This window comes from Typopeltis vanoorti, chromosome 2 (genome assembly GCF_054136105.1).
Source record: "Typopeltis vanoorti isolate ZY-2024b chromosome 2, IOZ_Tvanoo_1.0, whole genome shotgun sequence".
Classification (NCBI taxonomy): domain Eukaryota; kingdom Metazoa; phylum Arthropoda; class Arachnida; order Uropygi; family Thelyphonidae; genus Typopeltis; species Typopeltis vanoorti.
In genome coordinates, this window is record NC_143550.1 from 91,609,148 (window position 1) to 91,633,741 (window position 24,594).

A 24,594-nucleotide genomic window follows, 5' to 3' on the forward strand; every position below is an offset into this window, starting at 1 on the left:
TTCATAAACTGATGTCTATGGGGCATACTTGGAATCTGGTGGCTATAAATTATTATTAATAAAGACCTCTTTCTTGGGCAAGTAAATGAAGGGTAATTGCCCATTTCTCTTAAAAGCAAGCTACTGGATTTCAATCCATCAGTTTCCTTTTTTAAGAGGAAATGAGATACATTCCCCACACCTGGTTCTCAACGAAAACAGGAGCAAAAACTTAGAAAATGACAATAAGCAATGGACAGAAATATTTTAGAAATTTAAAAAATAGCACAAAAGGCAAAATAAATTTCAGTATTATACAGGTCACAAAAAGTGTTGAGGTTATTCAAAAAATCGAACAAGTGGAAATGGAGAGGCCAGGCAACCAAGATGATCTGTGACAGAGAAGTGGAAAAATTTTGAGGCTGCCTTTGCTTAGCAGCAGGATGCAACAAGATGATATCATCATCATGTGAAGGAATCCATACATATACAAATACAATGTATTCAAACATGCAAGAACAAAACATAGAGACTAGTAAACTGGCAGAATCTATCTCAGTTATTATTAGATCAACTACTTCCTAGGAAAGGTATCAAAAAAAAAAAAAAAGAACAAAAAATACATAAACATAACGAGAACTGACTGAAGCAAGCAATTTATATGGTGTAGGCTTAGGTGCTGGTTAGAGTCCATGTTAGACATTCAATGGAATGAAAATAGTATGAGAAATTGATTAAATTGTTTAATGCTTCCAATTTTTCATCTCTGTAATGGAGAAGTCTTCAGAGGTACAATATAAAACTGTAACAAACACACAATAAACATAAAGTGCATTCAATATATTAAAATCTATTAGGAATAGATTGTAAATTCAGGGTACCCAGGAATACTGTTTTCCATATTTTGGATGTACAAGGGTGTGCTGAAAACTTGTGATTATTATGTCCTCGTTACAATACTGCTGTATCATTTGCAATCCACTGAGAAAAAAAAGGTCTTTCCCTTATTGCACAAACCAGACATCAGCTGCAGATATGACTTCATCATCCATGGTAAATATTGTTACTTTCAAGTGTTTCTTTAAATTTTGGAATAGGAAATAGTCAGATGGGGCCATTTCTAGTGAATAAAGTGGGTGAAGTAAGCACTAAAAGCACAAGTTGCGCATTGTCTGTTCTGTTTCATGAGCAGTGTAAGCAGGTGTGTTGTCCTGCAAAAGCAACACACCTCTGCTTAGTTTCCCATACCTCCTTCAATTCCTTCAGAACTGTTGAATAAACTGTAACAGTTTAAAATTCGATGCAACAAGAATAAATTTTGTGTAATGAAAGCATCGAGTTTTTACAGTTAGGCAGAACACCTGTAAATAGTCTTTTCTCTTAACATTTTGTATTGTATGTAACATATGTACAGCCCAACAGGAATCAACTATCTCTTTGAAAACAAAAGATGTAAAACTTTCAAGGCTAAGGGAAATGCTCTACAGTCGGAACAACATTTGAAATTTTGTTTACAAGTTCAACCCTAAGTGACCTCAAGGTCAATGCAAAAAAGGGGGTGGCAAAAATTCAAACAGATGTTCCGCTGGCTGATTTATTGAGATTAGAACACAAAGACGGAGAAGAAAGGGCTTGTCGAAGGTTCCAGAAACCAGGAATCATATGACAACATAAGGGGTTCGCATAAATGCACGGGGTTTAGAAAACTGAACCCAGGGTCTTGGAACTGATGGAATATAAGTTGGGACTTCCAGAGACACAAGGAGTTTTTGCACGGAGAAGAAACGAGCATACGAAAAGATGATGTGATAGAAAGCATTAGAGTGAAATCCTGACATGTCAAGGAGGAAGCCAAAGGAGGGAAGCCATGCCACGAGCCATCTAGCCCAGAAGCGTAGATGACAGGGGACAAAACAGCTGAAGAGCAGCCGAACTTGTCTATGAGCTGTTCCGCTTATCTAAGTCCATGAAGGCCCTGACAATTTGTGACCCCTCGCCAGTGTATTAACACACCGATGAATCGCCACTCACATCCCACGAGCCAACCTGATGAATATCCGGCATCCCAAGGAAATGGAGGAGGAGAGATCCAAAACCCGAGACGAAGAAAAGGAAACACAGGAAGTCGCAGCCCACGGAATTGGAGAGTGCAACCAACAGAAGACAGCTCATGTAAGTTAAAATGTTGTTTTATTTAGACTGTGTGACGCTATAAGAATAGGTTGTAGAACTGGAAAAATGCATGTAAGAGGGACATTAATAGGCAGAATAACTTTTAGATACTTGTTCTGTCTGGATTTTGATGATTGCATCTAAGAATGAGTATAGCTAATTCCTATGAAATATTTTGGCTTATGATTTTTATCTAATGCCTGTATATAATCTTGTATGATTTTTCTTAACTAAGTTTAAATATGTTATATTAATTGTCCTTAACACCGATTATTCAAGTATTAAGATGTTTGTTAATGATATTTCTTTAAGCTAGATAGATAACATGATGTGTGCCTTATATTAATTGAAGTAGAGATATATGCAAGTTTGTTTTTAGAGTTTTCTTCGAGAATTACAGAGGATCACCCTCTGTCTTATAGTGTAAAATATATGTCTGTTTGTTGATTGACTATTAAATCCAATGTTGCATTTTAAATGAAGTTTTTGCCTGATCTTATTTTTAATTGCAACGCATTAATCTTAAATAAAAATTGAACCTAAGTGGGAAACGTTGATATAAATAGTAAGTGAGAAAAGGGCCAGGACTGCAAAGCAAATTGATAACTTTGGGACGATAAAGAGATTTTGTTGTGAAAGATTTAATAACCTACTAGAAGTATACTATATTTCTTGCACCCATATCGAGGCATGGATGGCACGGTCATAAATCTAAATAAATATTTCCATTGCTCTCGGGTAGAAGGAGTATAGAATACAGAAGGTAGGAAGTTGTCCTGCAAAAGCAACACACTTCTAGTTTCCTGTACCTCCTTCAATTCCTTCAGAACTGTTGAATAAACTGTAACAGTTTAAAAAATAGCATGAAAGGTAAAAAAAAATTCAATATTATACAGGTCACAAAAAGTGTTGAGGTTATTCAAAAATTAATCTGAGAACTAAATTTTCAAACATAAAAATCCAGATATTAAAAATATCTTTATATATTTCAAGCTATAGCAAATGATTTAATTTTATGGCATAAAATATTTATTTATATAATGCAAAAAAAGCAAAAGTTCTTTACTTAATAAAAACAAGTACAGTTGTGAACAGCAAAACACAAAGAAATAGAAATAATTTTACAATGATAGAATGCAAATGTAAAAGCAAGCAAAAGCAGCCATGATTTGCATAGTGAAAATGGAAAAGACAAATTAACTCACCATATTTCAATATTTCCATAATCCAGGTAAAAGTGAAAGTCATCAATATATATATATACACATATATTTTATTTATTATAATATATATATATATATATATATAGCATTAAGCACAAGAAATATAATTATGATTAACTACTAGAGATTATAGTATTTTAAGAATATTCAATGGTATGCAAAGTATTAATAAACTTTTTTTTAGTTAAAAGCATTATATACAAAAAGGAAATGGATTTAATAACCAATAATAATCATACCAATTAAATACAACAAAGTTGACTATCTCACATAATTTCTTTAGGTGTTATATAAATATTAACCAAAGAATTAATAAGAATCAGTTGCACTACTTCAGTTACTCTAACTTTGTGACTAAAACATCTGCATAAAGAAAAGCATCACTCTCAACATCAAATTCCTGATCTTATAAGAATAACTACGTGAAAAGTTACATCATTAATAACTTCCTATCAACAATTTTCTCCAGATTAACTTGATATCTGTCAACAACGAATATTATTAGATCATATATTTCTGCCTTCAGAGGGAATTTTTACTGTATCAATCAACCTACATCTTGGTCTTCCTGTGGGTTTTTCTCCCACTATACTGGCAAAGAACACTTGTTTAGCTAATTTTTCATCTCCCATTCTATTTAAGTGACCATATCACCTGAGATTAGCTGTGCTAACACATTCCTGGATGCTAACCATGTCAAGTTCTTTCCTAATATCCTTGTTTTTAATATGATATTGTCATCTGTTCATGCCTCTAATCTTTCTCAGGACTCTCATATCTGTAGTCAGAGTCTTTGATCAAGTGTTTTATTTCTAACCAAGCTCTCAGATCCATAAGTTAAAATTGGCTTGAATACTGTCTTGTATACAGTTAATTTAGTGTTTTGGCTAATTTCTCTCTTATTCTATATAAATTTATTCAGTTGACTTCCTACCATGCCAATTTTGTTGATTCTGTTGTCTATTTCCATATTTAATTTACCATCTTCACTAAAAATCGTGCCTAAGTAGCGGAAATGTTTTTCTTGTTCTATAGGTTCTCCATTCACAATGCAGTTGATATTTTCAATGCTTCTGCCTATTTCCATTGTCTTGGCCCTGTTATTGCTGACCTTCATACCAAATCTATTACAACAGTTATTGAATTTAGTCAGGGAATCCTGCAGACTTGTCTTTGGATTTATTTAGGAGTTTAACATCATCTGCATAAAGGGCTGAGACCAACATCTCCAATCGTGATATCAGGTTTGATACTGCTTTCCTTCGAACGTGATACACATTGATGACGAATAACAGTGGAGGTAATGTACACCCTCATCTCATGCCTAATTTAACATCAAACCATTTTCCTGTACCTCCGTATTCTAACTGCTGATTTACAACTCAAATAGAGACCACATATTGCCTGATATAATGTCCCAATTACACTATATAACGGGAGCATTTTGAACAGCTTTCATCTTTACACCTTGCCATATGCCTTTTCCAGACCTACAGAACTTAAAAACAGATACTTGTTATATTCCCATGATATCTCAACTATTCACTTTAAAGTGAAAATCTGATCCTGACAACCTCCATTTGGCCTGAAACCAGCTTGCTCTTTACCGAGCTTCTCCTCCATAATTTTTCTTAGCTGTTTCTCAAGAATACTTGTATAAATCTTACCAGGAACACTCAGTAGAGAAATTCTTCTGTAATTAGTTGAAGTAGAAAGGACTATCACAAACCTGAAATGTGGAAAGGTAGCTGGAGTAGATGATATGCAACCAGAATGGTAAAATATGTAAGTACAAAAGTTTTACAATGGCTTCATTGCATGATTCAGAAGGCCTAGTAAAATGCATTAGTAGCTATTTGTATATTTTGATGATGGACAAGATTTAACAATCATTCTCACTTGCAGAAATGCAGACTTGTACTTTATAAACAAGTTAAAAAGAGGGCACAATATAGGTGAAAAAAAAAAAAAAAAACATCAATCATCCTCTATAGCACCCTATCATAGAATGGGGTGCTATAGAGCAGTGTTTCTCAACCTGTGGTCTGTGACAATGGGGCAGGTGGTCCACAGGCAGACTTAAATTAATCAAATAAATCTACATATTTTAATTATTCAAACAAAATAACTTAAAATTGAATGAGTAAGTAAAAAAATTATTGAAATTATTATTATTATTACCAAAATACCACACGAGCGCAATGAAACACAATATATTCGTTCAGGCTTCCAGTTCAGCAACGCATCAAGACATTCCAAGTTGTCGTGTGTGCGTGTGTGTGTGTGCGAATTTCTTAATGAATGGCTGCAGTGGAAATCACGCGAATTAAACATAGATTTGATTTCATAGCTTCCGAACACAGCAAATAAACCAATAAATAATAACTGGTGACATCCTCAGATAAGCTCACAAATAAGCTTCGAGGATGAAAGCTGAGAAAATACATCTCATCTCATCCAATATAAAAAATAAATAAATAAATAAATAAACGTATCAAATGTAAAGATAAGTATGTAATGTATGTATCATGTTATAAATTATTATAATTATTAATGCGAAAAAAAAATTATTATTATTATTATCATCAGAATTAAGGCATGAAGTTTTATTGTTTGTAAATGAACGTTATTCTGATTTTGCATCACTCCTTGTTGATGAAGCATAGTTATCAACACTATCCTACCTTTCAGACACTTTTTCGAAGTTAAACGAACTAAATCCCTTCCTTCAGGGAAATGCTTTTACAGTTCTTGATGCCTACGATGAAATAACGGCATTCAAGAAAAAAATTGGTGTTATGGATTACTTATGTAAAAGACAGACAATTTGCACCTTTTCCAACATTGGAATCCTTTTTAGTGGAAAATGATATTTTTGTTGATTCTGAGTTTCTGGAAAGGGCAGTAGATAAATTCAGCCGGAGCTCATCCCCGGAACCTTTTTATGCACTGGGCCCAGACCAGGAACATTTTTCTGTTGTGTGAATTTTCTCCCGTTACGGTAATTAAGCCTAATGCAAAACAGACAGCAATGGCAGGTTATTAAGACATGCATATGATTGGTGTGATGTATACTACACCATATGATATGGTGTGGTATTAACAAAAGATTGCATGACAAAGATAAAAGCAAGCTGACAATTGAGTTGAAATGCTAACTCCTTTCAACCGAATTCAAATAATGTGCAAAACTGCCATAACAACATTCATTATATATATATTACTAAGTTTTAACATGTTTACGAATTTTAACATGTTTGGTTACGTGTTATTGCTACTTTGCGGCAAGTGAACTTGCACACATCTAATTAATAACAATAGTTTTTCGTTAGATATTGTGTTTGCCAGTGTAACATATGATGTTGCTTGAGTCTATACAGCATAGTTTCTGTATGAGGAGGACATGAGATTCATTAATTAGTGTCGTTTTTATCCCGGTTGTCTCTAATTGCATTATTTGTTGAGAAATATATTACACAGACTGTTGGTACCTTATTCACTGACATAATAAAAGTACTAATTTTTCTTGCCTCTGCAATATAGTGGCTATTGGGGAGGGCATGTTGTTTACTGAGGGAGCAAGTTACTATTGCCCTGTTGTGAACATGTTTCAGCTTTTTTTCATTTGCAAAGTATATGCGAAACTTTTTAAGTTCTTTTTTCGAAAAGTAAAATCAAGGATGCAAGTTATATGTGAGGGCGAGTTATATTCGAGTAAGTATGGTAATTCAGTTATGGATAAGTACATTGGTACCTACTTTAAACAAAAAAATAGATCGGATGACAGTGATAATACAAAATGAGATTGTAATGACAGTTTGTGTGTAGTTTCTGAAGAGAAAGAGTTCTGTAACAAATCCACAGAAACAAAGAATTCCCATCAGTTGCAATGTGATAATATTAATACACTGAACGAAAGGAAGGATTTGCTGACTTTCTGGACACTTGACAAATGGATCGCATTCAAAGGTAAATACAATTGGTTATTTTGTAGAATTGGTTATTATTAGTCTAATGAGCCAAACATTAAAAATATTTTTGAAAGTAATTCAGAATCGCATTTATAGAAAAAGTGAAGAAACTCTCAGTGAAACACAATTCGGCTTTCGGAATGGTTTTGGTACTAGAGAGGCCCTTTTCTGTACCCAAATATTCATACAAAGTTGCATAGAAAAACAGAAATCTGTCTTTATGTGTTTCATAGATTTTGAAAAAGCATTCGACAAAGTCAGACACACTAACTTAATAGAGGTCCTTCAACAAATAAGGCTAGATGAACAAGACATAAGACTAATAACAAATCTGTATTGGAATCAGTCAGCTACCGTTCAATTAGACAACATTACCACTAGTGATATTAACATCAAAAGAGGAGTGAGACAAGGATGTGTGCTCTCACCACTCCTGTTCAACATATATGCAAAGGTAATCTTTAAAAAAGCACTGGAAGAATGTCCAGAGGGAATCACAATAAATGGAAAGATTGTTAACAACCTACGATATGCAGATGACACCGTGCTAATTGCAGATAATATTATGGATCTCCAAAAACTCATTGACAGAGTATACATAGAAAGCCAAAGAATGGGAATAAATATAAACATCAACAAGACAAAATACATGATCATCAGCAAACATCCAGCCTCATCAATGAAACTGACACTCAATGGGAAAAATATTGATCAAGTGTCAAGATATAAATATCTTGGTTGTTGGCTTAATGAATGGTGGGATCCAGAAATAGATATAAAGACAAGGATTGAAGTTGCACGGCAGTCCTTCATGAAAATGAGAACACTATTCTGCAATAAAGACCTAAACATGGAAGTCAGATGCCGAATGCTGAAATGCTACTTGTGGTCTATTCTGCTCTATGGAGTTGAAACATGGACACTGAAAACGACAACCAACAAGAAAATCGAAGCCTTTGAGATGTGGCTATACAGAAGAATGCTAAAGATATCATGGACAGAAAAAATTACCAATGAAGATGTCTTAAAATCCATTAGCAAAGCTAAACATCTTGTACAAATAATCAAGAAACGAAAAACATCATATCTTGGTCACATCATGAGAAACAGCAAATACCAACTTCTACAAACTATTTTGATAGGAAGAATTGATGGCAAAGGAACTAGAGGAAGAAAAAGAATATCATGGTTTGACAACATCAAGACGTGGACAGGAAAGAGCAGTGCACAACTGCTCAGATTAGCACAAGAGCGCAGTTTGTTTGCCAAGATGGTCGCTGACCTTCGATAGAAGATAGCACAATAAGAAGAAGATTTTGTAGGAACATTTTTCTGTTTTATGGCTTTTCGTCCTTTACAGTAATTATGCCTACATTATTGTGTTATTATTCAATTATTTACAGTTTTGAATGCATATATGAAGTCAATATCAACAGTCACCTAATTATGAATGTGTGATGAAAGGGACGGGGAGGTTTGGAGCTTTCCCGGATAGTATTCAAAGATAAATATAATTGGGTATGTTGTACAGGGACCTGTAACCACTGGTTAGTTAATTAGTTTCTGTTTCCAAAACTCTGAAATAGAATTTTGAAACATATTTTCCGAATAACTTTTATAAGAAATTTCTGTGGATTCTCGATTCACTTCAGACTTACGGTCACGAGAATGACCTTCATTATCGAAAAACGCTCATTTAATTGAGCTTTCAAATGACAGTGGACTTAAATTCTGTGATCCTGGTTTGGCTTGATTCTGGATCTTGCCTTCGGAAGAAGCATCGAAAATCGTCATGCAGTTTTCTACAACTTATCTTTGTGAGAAAGGATTTTTATCGCTCTTTCAAATAAAAACAAAATACAGAAATTGTCTTTTGTGTGCACCAATCTTTGACTGAAGTTGACCAATATTGAACCAGATATCCAGAAATCTGCAAGGCTGAGAAGCTCATCCATCTCATTAAAAGTAAATAGTAACATAATTATATCATATTATTTATTTGTTTAATAAAAATTAAAACTTTGTTCAATGATGATACACTTTTAATTGTTTACTTCCAATTTAATTATGTCTCCTTATACATTCTTCTAGATTTATTATGTTATAAATGGCACAGTTTTTACCAAATATTGGTAATCCCCACATATGTTTTTTTAAAAAAATTACATAACTTAGTGGTCCATAGAATTGTTTTGGGCATTTTACTGATCTTTGGGCTTAGAAAGTGTAGAAAAATGCTGCTATAAAGGATAGCGAATAAGGATATTAAATGCAAGAAAGCATTTAATATCCTGATTTTGAGAAATAAGTTTAAGCGTAAAGAATGTAAGCTTTATGTCAAAAATAAGTTCTAAGAATTTGAATCCCCCTAGTGTGTGTGTGTGTGTGTGTGTGTGAAAAAACAAGTTTAAATGTTTTTTCACATATATATATGTGTGTGTGTGTGAAAAAACAACTTATAAAATTACTTGGTATCCTTAATATATATATATATATATATATATATATATATATATATATTGTACATAAAAAAGGGGCACCCCCCCTAAATGAAAGTAGGCTATATTATCCATTAAAAAATAATATTTCTTATGGTCTCTAAGGTCAGATGTGAAAAGATTTTCCTGTCTGTCGATATTAAGCCATGCACAAGGCACTTCACATGCTATTGGATGTTTGTCCTTAGGTGAACATTGCTAGTTTGATATAAGGTTTAAATGCAGTGTGATGCTTATATTTAATGAGCATTTAGGATATCTTTTCAGATGTGCCTTGAATAATATATATGGGATAATAACAGTTTCGTTGTGTATTAGAGGAGGGGAAGAATCTGAGTGATGCATTTAGTATTTTATTTATTTTCTGAGGAGTATAGCCAATAGTTAATCAAGTGTAGCAAAGGTATGCAAGTTCAGTGATAAGAGCAGTATCATTAGAACATATAGCTGGTTCTGTGTATCTTATAGTGTTTTTTTAGGATACTATACTGCTGGATGTGATGGTTTGTATAAATATTGTCCAGTATGTGTAGGTTTTCTATAAATAGATAATGTGCCATTTGAGAGACATGCGACTAGTGTATCTATAAAGGGAAAACAGTTATTTCATTCTTTTTCTATTGTGAAGTGGATTTAGGAAGTGGCTATTTAAATACACTAAAAGTGTATCTCATTTGTCTTATTCTTGTGGCCAAATAGCAAATACATGATCTACATAGAGTAGCTAAATAAATGGCTATCCTACTGAGTTATTTCTATATTTTTCCTTTATATGTGAGATTACCAGCATGTACTGTAAATTTGAATACAGCAATCCTGTTTATATGACCTTTCAGTTATCAGAAGAGCAAACTCTGATAACTGAAGTACAATTACATGGTGCTCTACAAGAAGTCAATTAATATTCAAGGATCATTAACTGAAGGATCATTGTTTTCAAGACACTGCATGTATGTATATGGAAAATGGAACTTTAACAAACCAAAGGTCTCAATTAACAGTACATTAGTAAAGAGTGAAGTTATATTGAAGCCAAGCATTATGTCTTAACTTTTTAGAATATGGACTGTCTAGCAAGGTAATATACAGTGCTGTTTATACATAAACAACTAGGTATGGAGGAAGGGAGGGAGGTATCTGTTCATAAATTTGCAATTCCATACATTCTGGGCTGCTTAGATGAAAAAGCTTGTTTTTTTGACAGTAACTTAATGCAATTTCAGTAGTGATTCTGTATGTAGAATAATATTGTAGAATAATGCATTTTGTTATCATATTCTACCCACTATATGCATCTTCTGAACTTTAGCCAAAAGGGCATCACAAAAAACCCTTAATTAATTCTGATATTAACAAGACTCTTGATCCAGATGATATTCCTCCAGTTGTGCTCCAGAACTGACATCCATCCTGCATCGCATATATAAACTACATATTCTACTATTGACCCACTGCTCTCACTTCAATACTTTCAAAAGTGATGGAGAAGGTTATCAACAACCTTCTTCATTACCTGGAGACTCATTATAACAACAGTGTTTCCTTCTATCTGCTTTGTTATTACAATGTTTTTATTAGTATATAGGTCTTGTAAGGCTGTAATTTTCCTTATATGGAGTATTGCTTTTGGGGGGTTTGAATTTGGTTAAGATGCTTCCAATTTCCAATGTGATTGTATTTCCAGCTTCATCACTGTTCGTTCATTGTGTGTAATGGTGGAGGGCAGATGGCTTCCTCTCATCAGATTTCCTCAATGCTAGAGTGTCCGAGCTTACATAGACTCCTTAGCCTCTAAAAACCTTGGTGTTCTTTTCTGTTCTAACCATTACTTCTCTTCCTCTCACCTCGTAATATTTTATAAGTCTCAGATCATCCAATCTACTTTGGAATGGAGCACCAAAGACCTCCCTAAGAATTCTTGACAATATTCAGAAGAGGGCAATCTGCTTAATAGATGACCCTTACCTCAAAGACTCCCTTAATTCACTTTATCATAGGCCTTCTGTTTCAGGATATTGCTTTTTTATAGGTACTTTCATGGGAATTGCTCCTCTGAGTTTACATTCCTTCACTTTCTTCTAACATGTAAAAACTAGAGCAGCAACTGGTCAACATACATACACTGTCCAGCATGGAACACTGAACTAATTTCTCATCAGATCTCTTCATTCCATCCACCTCTTTTCTTTGTATTCAGTCTCCCCCATACTGTTAATACAACTTCCCACTCTTTAAGAAAGATATCAACAGACTACATTTTCTCCTTAATCACTTGCCCACATGGCACTGAAGTGTTATAGGTCTTGTGATCTTTCATGTGTGGAGTCATAATAAAAAAAAAAAAAATAAATAAATAAAATAAAATATTCCATGTTCAATGGATGCTATATTTACCCTTGCTTAATGTTGAGAGCTTCTAATAACAAATTTACAACAATGTGATCCTGACATAGCTGCATTTGACGGCATGCTATGGGAGTCAGTAGCAGCTTTATAACATTCCCCAAATCTCAACAAGTATGGCTATATCATCTTATAAAAATCTGAGATATAGTAATTTTAAGAATAATTAAGATTAATTTTTTTTAATCTAACAATAGGTGGCAACAATTAGAACTTTAGTTCTTTACGATGTCCAGTTAATTTTAAACTATTCTTGCTATTCACTAATTGTTGCCATTTGAATGCTGTGATAAACTGTTTGTGCTCTAAAAAATGCTGGATATAATACCAGTGACATATCAGCAACTAAGTTGATAAATGCATCATTTATTTTCTTATTTTTGTCTTGTATTGTGAATTATTGTTATTACTGTTATTATTTTGAGAGCACTTTTACAATTATGTGAATTTCTAAACTGTACAGGGAACCAGTAAAACAAGCAATTATTATTATTTTTTTTTGTCATTAAAGCCTGAGACCAAGCATGAATGAATACAGAAGATTATTATTATCATCATCATCATCTGATCTCCATGGAGTCAGAGAGAGACTCATTATGAGAGGTACACACTATTGCACACAATGCTCATCTAACTGTGCCTTAAACCGATTTAATGTGTCTACATTCACAACACACTCAGGCAATGCATTCCACTCACCAACCACTCTTTGCAAAGAATCTTCTCCTCACTCCTCTGCTCACATCCTATTTTACATGCATTTTCTAAAAGAGTCATAACATGTTGTATGATTTTATTCATTTATGTATCAATCAAAATATAAAGGTTTAAGAGAAAAACAACCTATTTTTAGTAAAATTGGGATAAGAATGATAGTTGCATTTTATATTGGCTCACTGTTTAAAATGAAACAGGAATCATTTACTTATATCACAGTCATACTGTAATAGGTCTTTCTATTTATATGCATTTCTCACTCTTAGAGAAATGCTATGGAGTAGTCTGGAAAATACTTCCTGTTGTTTCTTTAACACCTTTAAAACATTCCTTGCCTACAAGACCTTTCTTTGTGCTGGCCACCACTGTACTCTCTAGCCTTTTGTTTCAGAAAAGGACTTAAGAATAGCTATTGAATGATGAACTTTATAACATTTTCCAATGGCAAAAGTATGCTTTTGTTGGTTTTAATCCATTAAAAAATTAAATTTCTTTCTCGATCGTAAAAATCATTTCCATCTGAGCGAGAAAATAAATTTCTCTGCTTGGAAGAATAATGACCTCAAGAATCTCAATACATATATGCATGTATAATCACATCCACCAGCTGCTTCAACATTCAAAATGCAACTCATTATTCTTACTCAGGTGTTACTTGCAACTTGATGCTAACCTTTTTGTATTCCTACTATGAAATAATAATCAGAAAGCCATAGAACTGGACAATAACACCACTCTGTATTTTACTGACTTTACTTCCTGTAGTACAGATACTCAATTTATACTCTCATCTGTACCTATTTTGTGATCTCCATTCAGTTACTATGGAGATCACAAAACAGAGATCATATTTTACACAAAAATACCATTTGCCACAAAACTTTTAAAAAATGGCAGTAACAGTCATAGTATATGGGATGTGAGTTCAATGTTGCAAAATGTAAGGTTTTGAAATTTGGAAAACAAAGATGGGATGCAGAATTTATGCTTGGTGAGAATATATTGTTGGAAGTAGAGGAAATAAGAGATCTGGAAGTGATAGTGGATAAGGATCTAAAATTTAGGGGACACATCGCCAAAATTGTGAAGACAACACAAAGACTTCTGGGAATGATGAGGAGGACACTGACGCGTAGAAGTAGGGAGATTCTTGTTGCATTGTATAAGGCTTTGATTAGGCCACACATGGACTATTGTGCCCAGATTTGGTCACCTGGTTTTCAGAAGGATGAAGAGATGTTGGAAAGGGTCCAAAGGCGACTGACTAAGGTAGTTTCTGACCTCTGGAATGTCGAGTATGAGGAAAGATTGAAAAGATGTAATTTGCAGAGTCTAGTGGAGAGAAGGAAGAGGGGAGATATGATAGAGACCTACAAGTTGGTAAGGGGTTGTTATAGGATCAATGGTGGAGAAGTTCTACAGAGAATAGTGGGAGATCAGGGGAGAACCAGAGGTCATCCCTGGAAACTGTATAAAGAGGGTGTGAGTAGGGGAGTGAGAGGCAGGTTTTTTTCGTGCAGAGTTGTGAATGATTGGAATGCCTTGCCTGAGAGTGTGGTGTCTGCAAGGAGTTTGAATGTGTTTAAGACCCGGTATGATGAGATGTGTGTGAGATAAAAGGACCTCCTAGATGAGTCTTTGACTCCATGAGGTCTTGTTTAATAATAATAATAATAATAATAATAATAATAATAATATTCTAAGTTCATTATGGAAGTATTTTTTATCATTGATATTTTTCATTCATTCTGTTACTCAAACAAAATAAATCAGTAAACACCTGGATATAGTCATTCCTTGACTTATAATGGGGTTCTGTTCTACTGATTTCATCATAAGTCAGAAATCACCATATGAATCATATAGATATACAGTGATACCCCGAAGTTACGTGGTAGGTGGGACCAACGAAAAGCACGTAAGTCGAATTCGTGTAACTGGAGGTATAATTTTGCATGTAATTTATATATACAAACATACAATTGGGACCAAAGGTTTACAAAAATACCTATATTTTTTTAAGAAATATAATCAAAATTGTAGTTTTTCGTACATAAAAAAAGAAAGTTATTTCGATGTCGATGGTTTTTTCATAAAATCTAATAGATTTGTCTGACAGCATAATGTCTTTTTCTTGTCACGCAAAATTTCTTCATAGCAAGCCAGTGATTTTTTTATTCCTTACCTTGTGGCTACAATTCGTTCCTCATTAGCATCTATGTCCTCCAAAATCTGTAAACCTTTCTTAATTAAGCTGACACCTTCTGTTAATTTTGCAACTGTCATGTGCTTTTCTGGTAAAACTGGATCTGAGGTTTCGGTCTCTTCAGTAGCAAAGAGTCTCTGATATCGGAGACACCCCAAGAATCTCCAATAATCCTTACAGCATCTAAAACATTAAACCGTTTCCAAAACTCTTTAACAGACAGTTGCTCATTTTGCCTCATAGCTTCATTCAGACTTGCAAACGAACGCCGTGTGTAGTACGCTTTGAATGTTTTTCTTTTCTTGCTAGCTGTAGAAGAATCGGACTTGCTTCTTTTGGGAGACATTATTATTTTTTATGTGATAAAAGTTTTATCAAGAACATAACATTAAACAATCGCAAGGTTTGTAGACTATAAAAATAGTGTATGAATGGAGACCGTGCGAAAGGTGAAAGTAAAGTAAAGCACTGACATGTTTACGTGTTCGGGGTAAACACGTCAGTGCTTGTTCACAGCATGTGCGACACTGGCAAATGCGACCGGCGCCGGAAAGATACGACTAGTGGTGAGGGGTGATGGGAATACGTACATATAAGAAACCGCGTAACTCCGGATTCGCGTGAGTCGGGGTATGACCGTATTAACAATTAACATGTCTGAACTCTAAAATATGTGTAGGTTTGTTTTCTTTTGTATTTAACAAATTTCTCTCTTTATGCATTTGTAAGATTAAAATTAAATAAATAAATAAACAGGCTAATGTGAAAAAGATTATGGACTCATTGTTGGTGCATAGTATTATCCTGTAAATAAACAAATAAATTAGTTCACATGTTTATGATAATAGACCTGCATAAATCAAGAATGGAGACATAGGTGGCACTATTCCATAGATTCAGATCCCACTGATATGACACCTCAATAAAAGATGAAATCATTCTGGACAGTGACTTCATGTCTGAATGTCCGAGAAGCATGTGTTGTGCATTATGAGATACAGAGCAACTAAATGTGAAGCCCTATGCTTTATATACAGTTGTTACTAGTTGAGATATTTCATAGGCAGGCTTTATTTATTCTCTCATTAAACAGAGATGAAAAAGAATATAAAGTATAAAATATCACCAACCCAGAAAAAACACCTTGCTTATAATTTATAGGTACATTTTATAACAATGAGCAAACACATTAAAAATGCTTTGTCAATTTGATATTTATGGTCTTCCATGATGGGTGGAGGTCTGGAATAATAATAATACTGCAAAACAACTTTCTCTAGTTGAACAGAATTGAGTAAAACTCACTTTTGAGAATCATTTAAAAATTTTTCCAGCTACATAAATTTTGATTTAAACTGGTACATTTTAGTATTAATCCAATGAAGAAGATGACAGGAGTAAGTCACATAAGTGAACTCTTGATCTATGCATATGAAAAATACATTTCTCTGAGATTGGACTTCTTTAGTATTAAATGAGAGTTTTTGCTTTCTTAAGGATTGTATTTTCTCAAGGATTGTATTTTCATAAGCTCTCTGTTCAAAATTATGAAACTTTCATAGTTAATATAAACATCCAGCTTTGAAATAATGTTGGATCTTTAATATCACTATTTCTATATGAATATAATTTTACAAAAATTGATAGGCAATTTTTTTTATCATGAAATCAAAAATCATCTAATGCCTTTTATTTCCCTATAGGGAGTAGGCAAGGCCAATTTAGCCCTATAACTTTTGGAGACTGACGAGGCAGTTCAACCTCTAACGGTAGCCAATCAAAGATAGCTAGCCCAAGATTATCACAAAGTATATACAGCATCCATTGAAGAGAGGCAGCTGACAAGTGCTACCATCTCATGATCCCTAATTCTACATTTGATTTTCTTGAGGTTACAGTATGAAAAACCCCAAGTTTCCAGGAGAAAAAAACCTACTTGCCCATGACAGAGATTGGCTAACTCAGGAACTAGTCAGAAAAAGGCTGAGAAAAAGTTCCTCTAGTCAGCAACTAGAATTGAACTTATGATGCTCTTTCTTTGGGTGGCCTAGTACTGTGGATGCCACATGTGGATGCCCACTTCCACTGAGCTACATGGGCTCTTCAATTTTTTTTTTTAATGATATACCATCTGACAGCAAGATTATGCTGTCAAATAATCTGACTTGTGAGTAGTCCTGCAAACTTAGTGGGAGCTGAAAATCTAAGCACAAGAAAAGGCGCCTGATTATATAATGAAAAAAGTGGAACTTAAATAAGATTGTTTTTGCAGAACTAAGAAATTCAAATACACATATATAGCAGTAATCATCTTAAAGTTTCATTGAAAAATATTTCAGGAATCATATGATTCAGCACAATCTGTTAATTAGGAAAGAAGATTTTAAATGAAATCCAATGAACATAAGAGAAGTAGGACAAATTATATTTAATCAGTATAAGTCAAATGAATAGACCACCTTTACAATGATGAGAAAAGAAAACACAATTAGAAATACATTGATAGTATATACTGAATACTACATTAAAAGGAAATTATGTAATAATTCATAATAAAAATATATACATAATCTTACCTGCACTGTTGTGCTTTGATCAGAAAATGGTGAATTGAAAAAGGTGGTAATTATATTCATTACTGAATTTGTTACATAATTTTCAAGCTGGATATCTGCATGACGACGATCATGAGTAGCATTGCACACCTAATTGTAAATAAAATGCATATTTTCAATTTGTGTATACAATATGGATATATATATATGTATATATATAATTAATATATCCATATTTAACGGTTAATTGATGATTCATGGTTATAATGTAACATACTGTAAAAGTGTCTTTTCCTCTGATTATCATTATTATGATTATTTACAGGTTAAACAAGTAAAAATGCTAGTAGGTAAAACTGAAGTGCAATTTTGTGTGAAAATTGCATGGTGGGTTACCTGGAAGTAATATACTTCCATACACATTACCTTAAACAATACCTGGAAGTAATGTATTTTAAATTTTTGGATTTTCCCACACACTTAACATTAAGGACTAAAATACATATGGTACCTTTATTCTATATTCCAACACTGCCTGTTAATATTCATACTAGTCAACTGACAAAGATTCGTAATTTAGAATGCTCTGTCAGATAAAAGAGCTATTTATTTACAGTTGTATTATACTTTCTCTTTCACAATTCAGAGTAGAGTCACCATTACAAATTTTTATCATTATCTTGCTCAGAACATCAGAGCAACAACATGAAGAACATTAGCAAGCACAGAAGTATGTAATAAATAATTCTGAAACATTTAAAACTTATGGATGTTCTATCATTGTAAATTTGATGCTGTGACATGTTAGCTAACTTATGATATTAACATCTTTGTATGTCAAAATAGAAAGTGAAGAGACATAAGCAAACTGTATTCCTAACGTGTTACATGTTCCTGCAAATTATTATTACGGGCAACTCCAAGGAGTCCTTAGACTCATCGAGGGAGGTCCGAAGCATTATATCAAGAACAACTATTCGGCATTCACACAGTATCCATCATACTTTGCTTTGAACTCATTTACAGTCATGGCACTCACAACAAACTCTGGCAGCTTATTCCACTCATTCACTACTCTCCAAGTAAAAAACCTAGTTCTAACACCCTTGCTAACTATCTTGCTCAGTTTCCATGGATGGCCCCTAGTTCTCCCATCACCAAACCTGTTCTGAAAAATTTCCTCTGAATTAATCTTGTAAAAACCCTTCAGTAATTTGAATGTCTCAATCATATCACCCCCTTTTCCGCCTATCAACCAATTTCTGTAACCCACAGATCTTCAACCTGTTCTTGTAAGGTTCATTCCATAGACCAGCTATCATCTTGGTCACATGCATCTGGATCCTCTCTACCTTCTCCCCATCAAGAAGAAACCCAGGGCCCAGATCTGGGCACAGTAGTCAAGATGGGGTCTTATCAAGGCTTGATAAAGAGGAAAATAATAACTTGCTTATCTCTGCTTGTCAAATTATTCTTCAGTAACCAAGTAATCTGATAAACTGATTTAGCCACGGTCTCTGGCTAAATCAGTTTATCAGATTACTTGGTTACTCCAAATCTTTGGCCTCGTCAACCTCCTGGAGTACAGTTCCACCAATGTGATATACTACTGCTAATTTTTTCACCCCAAAATGTATAACTTTACACTTTGCTACATTAAACTGGCATCCATTCTCATCCCAGATTGCCAGTCTATCCAAATCAGCCTGCAAATTTTCGACATCATGTGTATTCACTATTGCTCTACCCAACTTTGCATTATCGGCAAATAAATGAACAGTTACTCACAGATCCTTTCCTATATCATTAATGAACAAATTAAATAGCAGTGGTCTAAGAACAGAACCCTGCGGCACACCACTAGTAACAATCCTTCTTTTGGACTCTACTCTCTAATCTCTCTCCAGCAACCAGCCTCCTGCCTTAGCAAAGTCCAGCAGTATCACTGTAAATCCTTTACCCTTATCCAGTTCAGTCATCACTGCATTATAAAACGTGAGCAAGTTATTGAGGCATGATCTACCCTTCAGAAAACCACGCTGTCCTCCATACTCATACTGTATCTTATTTTCATATATATATTCCTGTATTTTGCTTTTGACTAATATCTTCAAAACTTTGACAATGATTCCTAATATGCTGATTGGTCGGTAATTTGCAACAGCAGTCTTGGAACCTCCTTTATGCAATGGAACTATTTTCATCTCTTTCCAGCCTCTTGGGACTAACCCAGAGCTGAGACTCAAATTAAACAATATGGTCAAGGGAAATGACAATTCCTTTGCTGCTTCATGTAAGACTCGAGCTGGTATACCATCCAATCCAACATGTGTATTTACATTAAGGTTTTATAATATACTACTCACCTTCATTCCATTCACTTCAATTCCTGTATCAGCCATTCGTTCTCTCATTCCTGCAATATCATAGCCTGGATGATATATTCTTGCAAAATGTTCACTTAGTAATTCTACAATTTCAGCTGATTCAGTTACCTCCCTGCCATCGGCATTCCTTAGAATCATTTTCCCGTATACATTTTTTCTTTTACTTACAGCATATCAAAAGAAATGTTTGGGATTCACTTTAGCTTGCATTGTTAATTTCCTTTCATAATTTGCTTTTCTTACCACACTAGTCTAGTTACCCTTCTGGCCAGTGCTTTGTACTGTTCGTGTGCCTGCAGGTCACCTTTCAACTTAAATTTCATCCACAATTGTTTCTTTTTTGCAGCTCAAGCTTAATGGTGTTATTCATCCATTTAACTCCCACTTGATTTACTCTCCGGAAGTGAAAAGAAATTATCAGTGAAAAGAAATTTTATTTTTCAACTTGTTATGTTTCTGCTTATCTTATTTACTAGTTATTTTTTTTTTTTGGTACCATAACTATGAGATTTCCTATGGGAGGTCATTGTGCATCATGTTACACATTTGTAACTATTAATCAGGAGCGTCACATTAAGAATTAATCTCTACTACTGTGTAGATTTCGTCTGTTTTCTAGTTGATTTACATGTTCTGTGGGATAAAAGACTCAAAGTTCTAGGAGGGAAACACTGTCACCAGCGATGCATAAGACCAGCTAATATACTTTTAGATGAAAATCTTCAAATGCACTACCAATACAGCATTAGTTAAAAATGCTCTTCCCACTCTTTAGTGGAAAGAGCATCATTGTTTCAACTGAATGAGCTATGAAGGCTAATGTTGCTGATGCACACCAGTGTTTGGACAGGAATATTAGATGAATGGGGAAATTTCCTAGTATCTTCTTTCAAAACTGTAGTCCAAAATCTTGATATGTTTAAATACTTTCATTTAAGTTAGCCTCCATTGTTGCTGATAAGAATGGCTAAAACGAGACCTAGGTTTGAATCTTATCTAGTTACAAAGAACCTTCATAAGGACTTTGCAGCTGAAGTGAGTTAGCTATTATTGCATAAATTTGGAAGAGTTTCCCCTTTCTGGAAACTTTCATCCAATAAGACAGACAAATATACGAGAATAAACATATTTCATAGACATAGCAACTAAGCAGAAAGGATTGACCCTATCAGAAAATAAATGGGGTTTATATAAAGCCCAGTTACTTGGCCATGATAGACCATTAAGCCAAACATGCTAATGCTATATTTAAGGTTAGCTGATTAATCAATGCTTTTGGTAATTCTTTAATCATTCAAAATCATAAATGATTTTCTATATGGCTCTAGTTGTAAAAACACTGCTGAATAGAAAAAAAAAAAAAAAAACCCCTCTTATTAAAGTAATACTACACATGTTTTATATCATCTTCTAGAACTTTTTCAAACATTTATCTTTATGTGATTCTTTTGTTTTTGTGTGAAGGTAATAAATAAGTTTAGCTAATCTCTCACACGGGTAGCTGGGCCTTCCCCTTTATAAACAGTTTTTTTTTTCTATTCCTTTGTTAAAACAAGCAAAGTGACTAGAGAATGTATGCAATGGACAAAAATATGTTAAGAGAAATTACATATGCAGGATTTACTTGTAGATTTCATGCAGTCATGAACAAAACTTGTTTTGTTATTTACTGACTAACAGCTTTGTCGTGAAGATGAATATACTAGAAAATATATAAAATTAGTCCTTGGACTCCATGTAGCTGACATCCAACAACAACAACAATAATAATTTTGCAGTCTTGATGTATAGTAGTGAACAAATTAATCCGAACACTCACATTTTAAAGGAAAATTTGAATTTTGCAAGAAAATAAGTATAAAAATTTAAATCCAACTTTATCTAATAATTTATAGCTACTCCTCTGCTAATAAATTCATTAATTCGCTTAGGCATGGACTCTACCAATGTAGACACTTTTTTTATTTTATTTTTTTAAATTTCTGCATCTAGAAAGCATACTTTTACAATGGATTATATTAAGTTATTCTTTGTATCACAATTAAATTTTCCAAGTCTTTTTTTCGCTATGGTTACACAAATTTTCTATTGGGTTAATGTTAAGAGAGTTATCTGGCCACTGAAGCAAATGGATGTTGTGATTTTTAAGGAACTCTTTCACTTTTTTGAAGTGTGGTATGGAGCAAGATCCTGCTGGAAGATGAGTTCTTTGTTTTTCTGGATCTGTGGGACCACTCTTTTCTCTGATATTTTATGTATTGGTTACTCACTTTTCATCACACTGTCAACAGGCACAAGTGATCCTAGATTGTCAAGTGGAAAACACCTCCAGAATATCTTTTTAGCTGGGTGTTTAGGAGCATGTTTCAGGTGGGCAGAAAAAGTCTTCTCAACTACTGATTTGCAAACATAGGGTACTCACTCTCCTTGGACAAATAAATGGCTCTCATCTGAGAATTTGACCTTTTTTCCACTTCCCAACAGTCCAATCTTTGTACACTTTTGCTCACTGGAGCCTCTTTTTTCTGCATGGCGTTCATCAACAGTTTTTTTCTTTTTTTGGTCTGTGGGCAGTCCTCCTGCTTCCATCAATCTTCGACAGACTGTCATGTCAGAAACATTTATCCCACTAGCTGTCAGGTCTCTAAGTCTACAGCAGACAATCTTATTCTGGATTATCTTATCTTATTCTAGACAATCTTATCAATCTTGGTTCATTTTGCTTTTCCTTACTAGTAAATGATCTTAAGTGTAGTTTTCCTTTTCTGTCAGGAGAAAAGGTATCCATCTCCCTAAATCTCTTTAAAATTGCATTAACAGTAACTCATCTATAACTCAAAGAGAAATTGCCAATGAGTATGGTGTTAGTTTGGCAATTTCTCTTTGAGTTATAGATGTGTGCTGAGAAAGAGTACATATTTTTGAATGGTTTCTTGGAGATGTATCCATTTTATAGCTATGCAAAATGAATAAAACACTGTGAATATCGATTTGTTTACACTATTAACCCTCTCACGCATAAGGGCCTCATATGAGGACACATATTTTCCCTCATCATAATTATTCATTCATAATTTAGTGCTACTGCATGCATGTAGTCCTCATCTGGGGAGGCCAAAGTGTTCTCAGAAACCACACCAGATGGCATGTGTTTCAACAGAGTTACAGGAATACCAATCTTTCTGCAGTGCATGGTGGCATCAAGGAGGAAGTGAAAAGCTGCTGTTTTGTTGATTTGAATTTGGTGATTTTATAAGTCTTCTGGAAAGGTTAGTATGGTTTTATATATTGTTATACCTTGTAGATGAAGTGTAATATTTAATTTGGTCATGTTTATTACCATATTCATAAAATGAACTTGAAAGCAACCTGTCCTCATATGAGGACAATATGTTTGTAAGGTATTCTATGTGGAAAATAGTTTGAGGTTAGAAAGTTCTTGTACAATATTTTTATAATCTAATTTATTTTATTTTTGCAAACATAAATTAATAGTAAGTGTTAATTGGCATTATCATCTCTTTTACAGATGAATAACCAAAAGCTAGGTCCATCAGGCATAAAAAGGCCTATTATCACAAGAGACTTACTGAAGAGTAGATTGAAAAACTGTTGGAGGAATCTGAAGATGGTTTGTAGCTGAGTGATTCTGATGATGATCCTACAGAGTGACAGTTCAAGTGAAGACAGTGATGTTCAGTGTCCTTTCCCTGTTGGTCAGATTCACAATGTTCAAAGTCCAGCTAGTGTGAAAAATACAGCTGTTGCTGGTCATATGCCATTGCAGAGACAATCAGTGTGATTTAGTGAGAAAGATAATCCCTTTGCTGATACTGAACCACAGTTTAGAGGAAAACACCAAGTAAATATGCATGGAGAGCCCTGTAGATTATTTTTCACAGCTGTTTCCAGATGAATTGATGGATGAAATTGTTTGTAATCTGTTTTGTCATACTTATGTCTTTCAATGAAAAAAAAATTCTTAGTCTAAGTAATTTCCCTAGAAATATGTTTGTAGTCTGTTGGCGTTCGTGCATGATGTCCTCAGATGAGGACATCATTTTTAACATATACAGGATACAAATTTAGCAAACTTAATGAATTCATGGTAATAATGTAGGATTAAATGGTACTGTATCATGCCATTATGATTTTTTATAAATGAATATAAAAATTCATGCATGAGAGAGTTAAAAATGCACAACACTATGAATAGACATCATAGAGACAGATAAAACAAGCAGCACTCAAATAAAGTAGTGAACTAAAACTAAAACAGTAACCAAAATCAAAATTATTGTGAACTGAAACAAAAACCAAACCAAAACTAAAAACTTGATGAAAATTCAGCTTGTTTGGATTAATTTGTTTGCTACTGTAGATTTATCATTCCAAAAATAATCTTAAACATTTATAAGTTAGTAAATCACTTTCGCTGCTAGGTAAAACACTACTGGCATGCTTCCTGTTTGCCTTATATAGC

The 24,594-nt window shown here is 33.8% G+C and overlaps 1 protein-coding gene across 1 annotated transcript in view; it reads right to left on the reverse strand.

Moving 5' to 3' along the window:
• Itpr (Inositol 1,4,5,-trisphosphate receptor) overlaps positions 1 to 24,594 on the reverse strand; it is a 1,112,489-nt gene that overhangs the window by 431,618 nt on the left and 656,277 nt on the right. The window contains exon 35 of the mRNA XM_090401920.1: positions 17,746 to 17,874. Within this exon, the coding sequence (XP_090258046.1) occupies positions 17,746 to 17,874 (129 nt within the window). The remainder of the gene's footprint in view (positions 1 to 17,745; positions 17,875 to 24,594) is intronic.